The sequence below is a fragment of the Perca fluviatilis genome, chromosome 3 (genome assembly GCF_010015445.1).
Source record: "Perca fluviatilis chromosome 3, GENO_Pfluv_1.0, whole genome shotgun sequence".
Lineage (NCBI taxonomy): Eukaryota > Metazoa > Chordata > Actinopteri > Perciformes > Percidae > Perca > Perca fluviatilis.
The window spans coordinates 9,078,685-9,092,033 of record NC_053114.1 but is presented as its reverse complement, the minus strand read 5'-3'; the positions used below and the strand labels follow the sequence as shown (position 1 = coordinate 9,092,033).

General features: G+C 41.4%; 1 protein-coding gene across 1 annotated transcript in view; it reads right to left on the bottom strand.

Annotated features, from left to right (window-relative positions):
- Nucleotides 1-523: 523 nt before the first annotated feature.
- abhd17c (abhydrolase domain containing 17C, depalmitoylase) overlaps nt 524-13,349 on the bottom strand; it is a 35,178-nt gene continuing 22,352 nt past the window's right edge. Inside the window, exon 3 of the mRNA XM_039795212.1 lies at nt 524-4,379. Coding sequence (XP_039651146.1) covers nt 4,160-4,379 — 220 coding nt within the window. The 3' untranslated portion in view covers nt 524-4,159. The remainder of the gene's footprint in view (nt 4,380-13,349) is intronic.

The window sequence follows — 13,349 nt, the reverse complement described above, 5'->3', positions numbered from 1 at the left end:
TGTTTTTTACTCAGAGTAACGAGCATAGGACAACTAAGATTTTGGTAGAAAGGTTGCTTCAGCCGATCGGTCGACGCTTGATTTTTGGCTCGACTTGGTCACAGACTATGTTTCTGAAAACACTTGAAAGAAATAGGCAATGCAGTAACAGAATCTTGATTCATATTTGACCAGCGCTGCCTAGTTTTACCGCAGTTCGCAAGCAGTGACACTGTGTTAGAGACTCCCCAGCTGTGATTGGTTGTTTTCCTTAGGGCGTATGCAAATGGCATTAGGAGCACTAGGGAGAGGCAAAGGAACATGATTTTATTTTATTACAGATTATCTGTCTAATGTGCCAATGTCAGGATATAGTGACAGAGCAAATGTGACAAAAAGGATTTTTTTTCAAGTACCAGTCAAAAGTTTGGACACACTTTCTAATTCACTTGAAGTGTGTCCAAACTTTTGACTGTACTGTACTGTATAGAAGTTACCTACTGAACCTTTAATCTTTCTAACACAGAGAAACACAAGTCAGACAGACACTTCCATGCATCCTTTATTCCGTTATAATCATTAAAACATCCACTGTGCTGCCTTCTTGCAACTACCACATGTATGACAATCGGTTTCACGGCATGTTTAAGGCTTATTTAATCTGCTTTACACAATATTACCAAAATCTGATTCTACTAGCTTCATCTGCCTTTCATTTGCATATTGTGATTCCAGTGTTAAAAGCAATGAGACTAGACTGCCCTGTGTAAGAGCTCATATTTAGAGAGAAGATATTGGAGTATACCATTACAGAGGATTATCGTACAAACCAGCCTCAGAGACAGTGTAAATCGATCATATTTAGACTGGAAAACCTCATAAAAAATGTCAGTATCAAAACAATAATCAAGACTAAAGCAGGGTCTTCATTCCCTTTAAAAAGAGGAGCTAGAGGAAAAAAATACTAAAGATGATCGAGGGATCTTTATCCAAAAACATCGGCCCGGCATTAGCTATAATCAGAAAACACGAATACTCCACTGACAAACCACTTTACAGCAATACACGGATTAATCATATGATCATCACAAATTGCTATACAAATAACCCTCAAACACAACCCTTCTCTGGAAAAAGCATTTACTTCATTTTTTTGTGTTTTATCCAAATGTGATTAACAATTTTAGTGTTTTACTACAGTTTTTAGTGTTTGACTTTGCAAGGAGGGGAAAGAACAAATTATTAAAATACAGTTGATAGAAGTTCAAATGTCCACAACTATGAGAGGTGATTTGCATGCGTTGCTTAATTCCACAGCATTCCGTTTCCCCATCGTGGTTCTGTCAGATTGTCTTTGGAGTTCGAGCTGGGATAAGAGCAAAACTATCACAGGGCTCAGCAGACAAGTGTTGGTAGTAGCCCATGGCTGACAAAAGGACATGAGAGTTGTCAGGCTGAATTTGGTTTTAGTACCTTGCTGTCATTTCAGTATTCCCCAAACGGTCTGGCTTTCACAGTGATTGACTTGGGGTGTCACGATTTCGATTCAAGATCAAAAGCAGGATTGGCGAAAAAACAGACACTGTAGCTTACCAGCTGGTAGCATGTAGCTAAAGACACAGGGCAATGTTAGCTTACCGGCTAGTAGCATGCAGCTATAGACACGGGGTAACGTTAGCTTAGCTGCTGGTAGCATGCAGCTAAAGACACAGGGTAACTTTAGCTTAGCGGCTGGTAGCATGCAGCTAAAGACACGGGGTAAGGTTAGCTTAGCGGTTGCCTGCAGCTGCCTGTAAGGGAGTTATGGAAACAAACAACGAAGGTAAGGCATGTGGGCTACGACCATGGATGTATTATATTAACTGGATACTGGATTGCCTATTCAGTTTAATAGAGTTGCTCGCCTGACTCATGCCAAAAACATTTCTAAGCTTCTGGGTTTACTTCCGTGATCTGCGGCCCACTGAAAATGCGCAGTAGTGTTTCTCCTGCTAGCCCCGCCCGGCCCATAGACTTTACATTGTAATAGGGAAGTTTTTCAAATAAAAAAAGTCATGGATTAAAAAATTCAGTAAAGAAAGTCATAATAAACCTTTTGCAGTTCCAGGTGTCCTGGCGCAGATATACAGACTTCTCTTTTACAATGGTGGCGTATCGGGGAAAATCCATTTTGGGGCTGCAAGGCTGAGAACTGTTCCTCGGGGCCTGGCTCAGACCGGAGTCAATGAGTCATTTATGTGCACCCTGTTACGCTAACAGTGCATTCAATTACACCTCATAAACTCTGAGAAACTCAAACTGTTGTTGCAAAGTCCCTCCTGTGGCTCTTATTGTGGCACTGCGGCCATCTCTGTTGGGGAAAAAAAAGTCTAAATAAAAAAAACGGGTATAGAAAATGAATCGAATCTTGGATTTGGAGAATCGTGACACCCCTATGATTGACTTCTCTGATGAATAGCAGCAGTTATCAGTCCCCGTGAAGACCACCAAAGCTCTGCTGTAGTCAACAGGACTGGGTGAAATGTTTACATAAGGCTTTATTTGTAGTGTGAAGTGACTGATAACACCCAGCGACAGCAAAGTTCTGTGTCTTCGGTCTATAGGTAGATCCAGCCCTGTGCTCCATGGCTTCACTTTACGGTACTGAGTCAAATGTGTTTATCTTTGAATCAGTTGTCAAGTCTTATTACCACATGATCTCCAGTTAACCCACGGCTCTCTTCTACTGAGGTAAGCTTCTGTATTACCAAACATTTGGGATATTCATTGGTGTGTTGCTTAGTGACAAGGTACACACCTGGTGTGATACAATATTTACATAAACGATAAGTGAGAATTTTGATCCATACACAATGTGCACAAAATGACCACGCTAATTAGACTGTGGGTTATGGGGCAATTTTTTTCTTCAACATTGGCTTCACCAGATGTCTAGAGGGGTTTTTATAGTATGCAACATAGGTTGATAAAATCTGTTTACTCAATGACCTGTTAAAGCATTTCACAAATCGTTGGGGTCCTCTGGTAAATTCAGCATTAGATTTTGCATATAGATGTTCCACCAATCACAATGTATTTTAATAAACACTTCAGGTTCACATTGCTCTTTACCACAGCCTTTCAAAGTGTACCATCTGTACAATTATTGTGAATAGGCAAAATCTGTAAGTAATGAAAGTGTTGTCTGTATGGTGAATTTACCACTGGCTCCAAAGTATTCAAGGACTTGAGTCATTTTCTTACAGTATTGCACCAGTGTGCCAGGCATTTTGTAAATTGCGATTTCTCAACAAAGTTTGGCATTATTGTCTTCCTGTATGAGAGAGTAGCATGCATGAGGACTAGAAAGATCACAGCTACAAAGGCCAGATGTGCAGGGGTGCACTCTGGGTTAACAGCTTCTAAACACACACACACACACACACACTGAAAAAAGTTCTACCTGCAATTAAGAAAAACATGGAATGCAGATAAACTAAATCAACATATACATATCCAAACAGAAAAAAATCATTACCTGAAAATATCTGCACATTAAAAGTGCAATCGGTTTGTAACCCCTGAATGTTAACTTAAAAATACAGAAAAAGTAAAAAACTTCAAGTGTATCTCAAGGTGCAAAATTGATACTTCTTCACCTGGTATAAAAGAATACAAAAATCAAGCTTCAACATTGCAGACTTGGTCAAAAGAAAAGCAAGGATTGTGGGCGAAACAGAGGAAAAGAAGGAGGAGGAAATGTGACAGAAGATGACAGTGAGAGACACTGGCACTAAAAAGCTCAGGGAGACGGAGTGAGTAGAGGAAGGGAAGGAGAGCTGGAGTTGAGAAATTAATCCAGACTGAGCTGCGAGTGCAAACGCTGCCTAGGCCTTGGCTCATTGGCAAACTGTGTCCACGTGTAGAAGCACCAGCCAGGTTTTTGGGGACAGTACGTTAAGCCAAAGCTTCACTCCTGGCCAGTGATGGCCACTGACTCTCGGCTGCACCTCAACAATCTAAACCCCCCTCCTCTTCCGGTCCACTACACATTTCCACCCTGAAATGGCTCCGAGGACAGGGCAGAACAGTGATGAGCTGACTCCACGCCTGCCCCTATGCTAAGAGAGGAAGTTAGGAGATGATAAGGAGGCGGCTTCTGTGTTGAGATGAACCCTGGCCTGTGAGTGCTGAGCTCCCCTCAGGATGTGGGAAGCTCAAAGGAGATGAACTGCTTGAGTCTCTCCAGGTACTGGGCGTACAGTTCAATGTCGTTGTGGCCGGCTCCCTCAACCCACAGGGGCTCGACGGCACGGGGGCAGCGCTCGTACATGGCCAGGCCGTGGGAGAAATCAATCACCTCGTCTTCCGTGCCGTGGATCACAAGCACTGGAGACGCCACTTTGGACACCTTGTCAATACTATGGAGAGCGAAGAGACAGAAAGATTATGGGTATGAATGGGTTAGAAATTATTCCAAGGAACATAGCACCAGGTTTTAACATGCACCATTCACGTGAACAGAAAATTGCGTAGCCTGTATCTTTTCATGGCAACCCTCCATAGAGATTTATCAGCCTACTTTAAAAGGTCCCATGGCATGAAAATGTCACTTTGAGGTTTTTTAACATTAATATGTGTTCCCCCAGCCTGCCTATGGTCCCCCAGCGGCTAGAAATGGCGATAGGTGTAAACCGAGCCCTGGGTATCCTGCTCTGCCTTTGAGAAAATTAAAGCTCAGATGGGCCGATCTGGAATCTTGCTCCTTATGAGGTCATAAGGAGCAAGGTTACCTCCCCTTTCTCTGCATTGCCCACCCAGATAATTTGGCCCACCCATGAGAGAGAGAGACATCATGGCTTTCAAACAAGAAAAATGGCAGTTGGTCAAGGCCACACCCCCACTCTCCACCTTGCCCCCCCCTCTTTTTTCCTCAATAGCATTTAAATCTACAGACACAGAAATGGCACGTCCTAAGGAAAGCTCATTGTGGGACTGGCTCTAGTGGCTGTAATTCTGCACCAAGGCTGAATTTCGGGAAAGAGACTTCAGATACAGTATTAGGGGACCACTAAGGCCTATATAAAAGGCATCCAAAGAGCACCATGTCATGGGACCTTTAAGTAACAGAGAAAGAAATGTACTTCACACTATTATTATGGTTAAACTTTGCAATTGATCCGTGGATCACATGCATTCCGAACAGTGAGTGCTGATCTGTACAGACCAACTACGGTCCGTTACACCACTAGAAATTATGGAGCACAAGTTATCCAGAACGTTTTGGCAGAACACTAGTAGTTGTTGTGTATCAGCAGTAGCATGCTAGTCGACTTAGCCCGGTTAGCCGGCTTAGTCAAGCTCAATAAACAACCATTTGTTTTAAACTGTATGCCGACAATGTTCAGCTAAAGTCGGGTCTGTCTGTGGAAATACTACAAACATTGTGTTGTTGAATGTGTCGATTAGTGGAACGGAACAAAAACTGACTGTAAGGAGAGTTATTCTCCCCACAGTGTTCAGGCAGCCTCCCACTGCAGATTCAGACTGTGCCAAAGTAATAATAAATGCTATATATTGCTGCGGATATGATGAGAGCATTTATTAAAGCATATGGTCAAAGTGCTTGAGTGCCTTTTATTCAGTTCAATGTGCCTGCCCTGTATAAACGAGCGGAGGCTGCAGCCCAGTTTAGGCATTATCAACAGGTCAGAGTCCTATGATGGAGCATTACTGACATAAGTGTTTTTTTATTTTATTTTTTCTTCTTTCTTTTTGACAGTATGCCAGTATGTGAGTGCCATAACAGTTACACTATAGCCACTAAATGATTATTTTTATTTTCTGCACTTTTTAAAATTTTCCCCCTTGTATTGCAACCTGATAGCCTAGAAATCTAGACGAACCCTAGCGGCAGCAAAATTATTTTGCAGCCAGGGGGGTCTAGGCACTCTCCGTTGGCTTGCGAGCTGAAAAAAACAAACTCTGGTCAGGCCAACCAGTGTATAGTCGGTGGGCGGGCTTATGGCTGCTGAGAACAGTGGTCTTTTCTTTCTTCTTTGCACTGAAATCATGCGATTTGGAGTTCAGATGTGTTCGGAATTTTCCCGACCAGATACGGCAAAAGTTTAATCTATCAACTATCTCTGCTACCTTCCTCGTTGGTCTGCCTGGTTGTAGCGCTACAACGCTATTGCGTGCAGAGGGAATTTCAAAGACAACCGTTTATCCTGCCCCTCAGATTGAGCTCCGTCAATGGTGAGTTCCCAGACCCAACATCTTGATGTGGGTCTGGCTTGTCAGGCTAGCAACCTGAGGTTTATGCAAGGAAAAGTGTGCTCTAAAAACGGACCAATAATTTGAATGCCTTGAAGCATGTCATGCCTCTGTTCCAAGGCTGGGAACATAGGGTGTCCAGAATAGGAGAAACTAGCTATTCATCCACAGCCTATTCACCTTGAAAATAATCTCATTCTGAGATAAACTGTAAAATAACAGAAAAACAAAAATTATCACTTGTGAGAAGTCTTAATTCAAAGATATTCGTGTCAACCCTGAAAAACTCTACAACTGATGTGTAATATATGGAAAACAAAAAAAGTAGGCCAAATCCCAGCATCCCGCTTGATTGGAGGACTGCTGCTATATGCTGACAGAGGGCTCCTGCTGGTTTTTATAGATGTCCAGCTGGGAAGCATTGACACCAGACATCTTATCTTCCCAGTCAGACACACAATTATAATTCACAACCAGGAAACCTTGACAAAATAATGTATAATAACAGTAGTTAACATGCAATGGTAAAAGTGGCCCCACCAAAAGTAGTTGAGGTTAAATGAAAATTAAGATATTTAATTGGCAAGAACATGCACCCGTTAAGCATTGTTAAAAAATGCTGGATTTTTGACAGATGATACTGGCATTAACCAGTGGTAAACCCAATACCCAGATGGTAGTGTTTTGGTTGCATCTGAGGACAGGTTTCCCTGTGTGTCAATACCAATTGTTCATGAGTGTTGGTGTGGAATATTTGGAGAGCATTTGTTTCTTAGTAGAGCCAACAGCTTTGAGGAAAACATCTAATTACAATTGTTCTCAGGGCTCAACGCTAACTTTTTAAAGTGGCCAGGCTTGGCAACCACGCATCAGCTTTTGGTTGCCGAAATTGACAATATGGTTGCCATGTTTTAAACTGCCTATATTTGGAGCAGTTAATTTTTGATGTAACTATACCACACATTTTAATAATTAAACAATGAGAAAGGCTTGCGATATAAATTTCACATTCCTCTTAAATAGGGGTGCAACGAATCACAAAACTCACGGTTCAGATACCGGTTTTTAGTCACGGATCGGATCATAGCTTTAGTGGCAGACTGTTGTATTTCCCGCTGTTGGAATCCTCTACAGTGAAATACTGTCACACTTTTACATGGTTTAGCTGTCAGCATTTTAACCGTGTTTAATCCAGTTATTACTAGGGGTGGAACGGTAAATGTATTCCTGTTGAACCGAAACAGTACGGGCGTCACGGTTCGGTGCATGAATTTACATGGAGAATACACGGTATAAAAATAAATAAAACTCACGTGCAAATTAATTCATGTAATGCAGAACTAATATAATGCAGAACTATGGTTAGATATGCGGGTTCTTTAGGGACACCTAATCTGTAGCCCCGCCTTAGCTTTGAAGCTCTGATTGGCGAGTCGCCTGTATGCAGTTTTATTGAGTCAGAGATAGCAGCATAGTTAGAGGACCTGCCGGCCTCTTTAAGATCGCAAGTTTGGGAAAACTTTGGTTTCCTAGTCAGTTACAGTAGTACAGGCGAGAGAGAGTGGTGAATAAGACTGCTGTTGTAGATTAGTGTTACGTTTCCAGTGTCGCGGCTCCGAACCGTAACGTTAGTTGGGAAAGACGCCTTGTTTCTTCAGACTAACTATATTAGCTTTAGCCAGGCAGCTTTCTGCGGTAAAAAATGACCAAAAGGGTTCTCAAATGTTTTCTCAGTTAGCCTTTTAAAATGATAGCCTTTGGAACTTTGGATGAATGGTTGCCGATAATGGGCAATGTAGATATTGCAGTAAAGATCAGCCACTTCTTTCTACAACAGTCGAGAACCCTTTTGCAATTATTTAAGCACATAATATAATCTGAAAACTGCTGCCCTGATTAAAAAAACAATACAACTGATCTCAGCTGGTATTCTGTCTGCAATGAGTGGAATGGAAATTTCTAAGTGACCCCAAACTTTTGACCAGTAGTAAAACTGAACCTAATTAAAATTTGTCAAGTCTGGCTGTGACAGTATAGTTTTTTTTCTTACTTACCCGCGGTGAAAAAGCAACGTGTCACCGCGGTATGGCGGGTAGCCGCAACCCCCTTACGAGAGTAGCGTATGTTAGAGCAAGAATGGCAGGGTGCCTTAAGTGAGTGACGTCAGTGCCCATGTGGGCAAGGAGAGTAACAGAGTAGCTGCTTTCTCTCCTCTCCATTCATCTATTCCACAGGCAGTTCAAAAAATAAAGTTTGCAGACGCTTTGCAGCACAGCGGTCTAGCAGCTGAGCAGAGAAAGAGCAGAGAGGACGACTCGGCAGTCTGCAGACTTGTTCCTCTCTCTACCAATCTAAGCAGCTCTGTTTTAGGCTACAAAACGTGCATGCAGGCTGAAATTTTACCGTGTAAATATAAGGCCCTTTTTTTTTTTTCAAACACCAGGATCATACAGAGTGGTGTCTCCTTTAAAGGCACCATCTTTCGCCAAGCGTAAGTGACACTAGCTAAGTTTCCATCCACTTCTCAATCGAATTATCTGAAGTTCGGTAAAAAAACTCCTGCAAATAAGCTGGTGAAAGTGTGCTTCCATCCAACGGCTTTAAAGTGAATAAAAACCTGTGCGTAATGACGTCACATGCTGTTTTGCAATTAAATTGGTATATCGAATTGATTTATTTGACATTTTAAGGTGTTTCCATTCATTTTCGCACTGAATTGCGAAAATTCAAGCAAACTTTTGCATTCAAGCAAACTTTTGCGAACAAAGTTTTGCTTGACAAAAGTAGTTGTTAATATTCGAAGCTAAGATGGGCCTTTGGCCGAGGATCTGATCCAGCACATCAAAAAAGTGGAACTTTTATTTTCCCTCCGGCACAGCTGCGAGACAACTCTCTTTTTTGAGACATGTATCGCTGTTTGAGCCCCTTCCATTTACTCCGGCGGACATCCCACGGCTTGTCGTAACCTGTTGGTCATTTCCTTTGCGAGTTCCTGATAAATGGCATTAGATTTTTGCTATCTAAAATAGCAGTTATATTTTGCTCGTAAATTAAATTCAAAAAGTCTCTCGTCTCCTCGTTCGTCCACTTCCATCTGTCTTTGTTGACACCTATCATGTGTGCAAACAGAGCGGAAATACTGGGCGGAAATGAACTAAAACTTCTTCGTTTTGTGGCGGGTTGCAACCATAAAATGACCTAAAACTTAATCGCAATTCATTAATTTATTCGGCAAATAACGTTTCCATCAGCGTTTATCGCATAAGCCGTATATCGATCAAGAGAAAATCCGATGAGACCGAACGTATTTCCTTTGAGTCGATATTCATGAAATTCTATCGAATTTTACTGCTTCCATAAGGCATTTTTCATTCGATATCACTTCAATCGGATAAAAACGTGTGGATGGAAACATAGCTATTGGCATGCAGAAAGTAAGCGGATAAATTAGCTCTGGCTAAATATGCCAGCGACAGGAGCCATTATATGTGACCAAATGTAAAGTTACCACCCACAACTTTCACCTCACAGCTCACACACTGTTGCAGTTTTTCTCAATTGCTAAAACAATTTCTGAAACCTTGCTCCATTTTCTGAAAACACAAAACCTCATCTTCAAGCAGTATTTACAAAACCTCTGACTCCTCTCGCAAAATGAAACTTTCGCCTCAAAACAATTTTAACGGTGTTCAAAATCAAACACTGCTCTCAAATCATAAACAAAGTTATCAAAATGATATACAGTACACTATCAAGCAGTCAGTAAAAAAAAATACACCAAAAAATAGATAACACTTTGTTCAAAACATAGTTCTCAGGGAGAAGTACATTTTTAATCTCAAAACAAAATTTCATATTTTTCCATCATTGTCTTTTGATGAACGAAATTTTTTTCTATAATAGTAGCTCAAAATTGATCAGAAATTACTACTCTGCTCTTTGCAATTTTTTTGTTCTTCCTCCTCCATGTAGCCCTATTTTTTTAACAGTACTGTACCCTGCATCTCACAAACTTGTCCTTTGTCTCTGTAATACAGTAATTCTTCTTCTTTGTTGATATGAACCTGCAACCAGTCAAAATCTATTAAGCAGTCAGTACTGTTAACAAACGGAAAGCACAATGTTCAGGGCCATACAATTTGTTCATTTTACAGTATACAGCCTACAATGCACTGTACTATAGTATACAATACTAAAAGGGACAAAAATCCTCTTCGTCGTGCTCTTACTTGCCCTCCTCCTCCTCCTCTTCCTCGCCCACCTCGCATACGCACTCATCCTCTCCCATTGTTTGTTCTATCCATTATTAGACTTTCTCCTTCCCACCTTCAACAACCTGTTCGCTCTCTGAACTGGCTTATATTGGTTGTGTCACATAATTTGAAACAAGTGAAATCAATTTTGAGTGGTTGTGTTCAATCAATGACGTGTTCTCTATTTGTATGACGCTAAATGACGCATTTTTGTCACAGAAGTAAAGGCTGGACTACAATAGAGCTGTAAAAAATTTGCACTGGAGCACACCGCACAGACTACAGCCGATTTGCTCTAGCTGGCAGCGGCAGAACCGAACAGAGCCTACGGTCCCTCTGCTTTACTCCCCGCCTGGAAGACAGCGGTACCGGGAGATGACTAACTGGACTGTGCCTCTCCCGGGCTGTCATCCGTTCACTTGGAAAAGAAGTCTCCCTACGTTCGGAGTGGAGCATGGCCAGCTACTGGCTCGTTAGCTTGCCAATTTTTAGTTTTTCAATTACAAAAATTCCTCGAAGCAAAATTCTTTGCCTCTAAGCGTCATTATAGCAATGTAATTAAAGATGCAGTAGGTAAGTCTTATAAAACTAACCTTCTGTCATTTTTGCTGAAACTGACCCTATGTTCCAGTAGAACTACATGAATTTTGTAATATAAATAAAAAAATCCAGCTCCTCTGGCACCACCTACAGCCTGTAGTGCGATTGGCAAAATTCCACAGCTCCCGGTTGATTTTCTCCAGTCAGGGCCCGCGAGGTCTATCTGGGGTCAATAACTGCTCAGGCATGCACAAGCATATAATAGCGTTCTCCCCTCCCCCTTCCCCACGTACGAGTTGCAGAAAGGTTTCCCAAAACTCGGGTGAATATCGGAGTGGCTTTTCAGAGGTGGCGTGAGCTCCGGGATTTTAAAGATCTGAAGAACGATGCAGATGTAGCCACATTTCTTCTCGACCGGTAACGTAATTACCATGAATGATTTATCTTTCACTTGGTTATTAGCAGTCAAAAGTCCACAAAGCTAGGTTGGTGAGGATAATACTAACGTTTGCACAGTGGTCAGTCAGATATGATGCTGAAATGGCTAACAGTAGCCTGCTAGTGTTGGTGAGTAAAGTTAACATTGTGTTAGTGTTTATTTATTGAAAATGTTGTCTGACATGCATAGGCAGTTGTGTCAAACTCCCTTGTGTGGGAGGGACTTAGGAGACGGTTTGGGCTTCAGCAGAAAGGGGGGAGGGACTGAGAAGTTGTCGATGTTCAAATTAGTTGGCAAAGTCCTGGATCTTCACAATCTTACCTACAGCACATTTAAGGTTGTACGGCTCACTGTGTTTCCGCACGGAGGATTATTACTAGCGAACAAGAGGTTGACGCTTCTGTGGACACGAGACTGACGGCCCAGATTACAAATGAAGGAAGACGGAAATAGCGAGGGTATAAGAGAAGAGACAGGCGAGAAAAACGACAGAAAGTTTGGTATAACTTTGAAGCTGCAAACATGCTGCAACATCATCTCTGTAGAAAACATCCAGTGTACTCATCCATTCCATGGAACGAACCCGACAAGGTAATAAACGTCTGCTGCTCTTGTCCACTGCGCTGTTTTACACAACTAGCCTACAACATGCTACTCTGCAAATAGCCATGTTTTTCCAACAAGCTAAAACGAAAGCGGTCGGTTTGTAGTCTAACTATTTATTAGTTTGCTACTTAGCTGCTGCCGGAGACAAACCGTCTCCTCCCCCCAGCATGGCCACTTAATATGCACGTGAATGACGTCTAGGTTTGGGCATCGTTTAGATTTTAACGATTCCAATTCCGATTCTTCCTTTCGATTCCGGTTCTTATCGATTCTTGATTCCAATTCTTTGAGTGGTGGAGTTGAAACGGGTCACATGCTTATTTCACAAATAAGAGGAAAGTTCGATTTAGATTCAATGGTGGGTTGCAGTTTTCCGGGATTTTTCAATGTAAAATAAAGCCAGACTAGAGCGCTGCTTGCTGTGCTCAATGGCTGCAACACAACAAGCACCTGGACGCTATGGAAACCAAAACTTGTGCATGTTAAATTTGTAACCTATGATCAGATTTGAAACCAAATCCTCTAAATGATTCCAAACGATTCCAATAAAGAAATGATTCTACCGGAATCATAATTTTTTTAACGATTCCAAGTAGGAATCGGTTCTCGATGACCAACCCTAATGACGTCATCATGCCGGTGATGTCTGCATTCTTTATTCTCTGAAAATGTGTCCCCCAGAACAGTGTAGTTGAATAGCCCTGGTCTTGGAATTTGGCAATAAAAAATGTAGCATTTAAAAAAAAAAAAAAAAAAAAGGGTATATACAAAAGACAGGTTTCCTTTTTTTAATAATAAATATTTACTATTGCTGTTTACTAAGTATTTCTTAGTATTTCTTATCCGATTAATCAATGGAATAATCGGTAGAATACTCGATTACTAAAATAGATAGCTGCAGCCCTAGATATTAGTTTATTAACATTAGTTTATTTTGGAACTTGAAGGTATGTAGAGATCTTTTAAAAAACATGTTATGTTGCAATAAATATGCCTAAACAAGTAGTTCTGTATATCTTGTATGCTACTTTGCCTTTTATGGACGTGTACAAAAATTGTTATTCCAATAGTTCGAACCTGTGTGTTTTTAGAAGGAACATTCAAACGTAATCTTTGAACTGTTATGACAGCTCTGTGTGTATTGGATTGATCAGATGAGATGAAAAATGTAAGGAGCCTTGGGTGTGCCCATCACAGTCGTTTGTTTTTCTCACACTCTTGTTTCCAAGCTGAACAGCCAATCAGATGAATTGGCTGTTCAGCCGACGCGGACAACT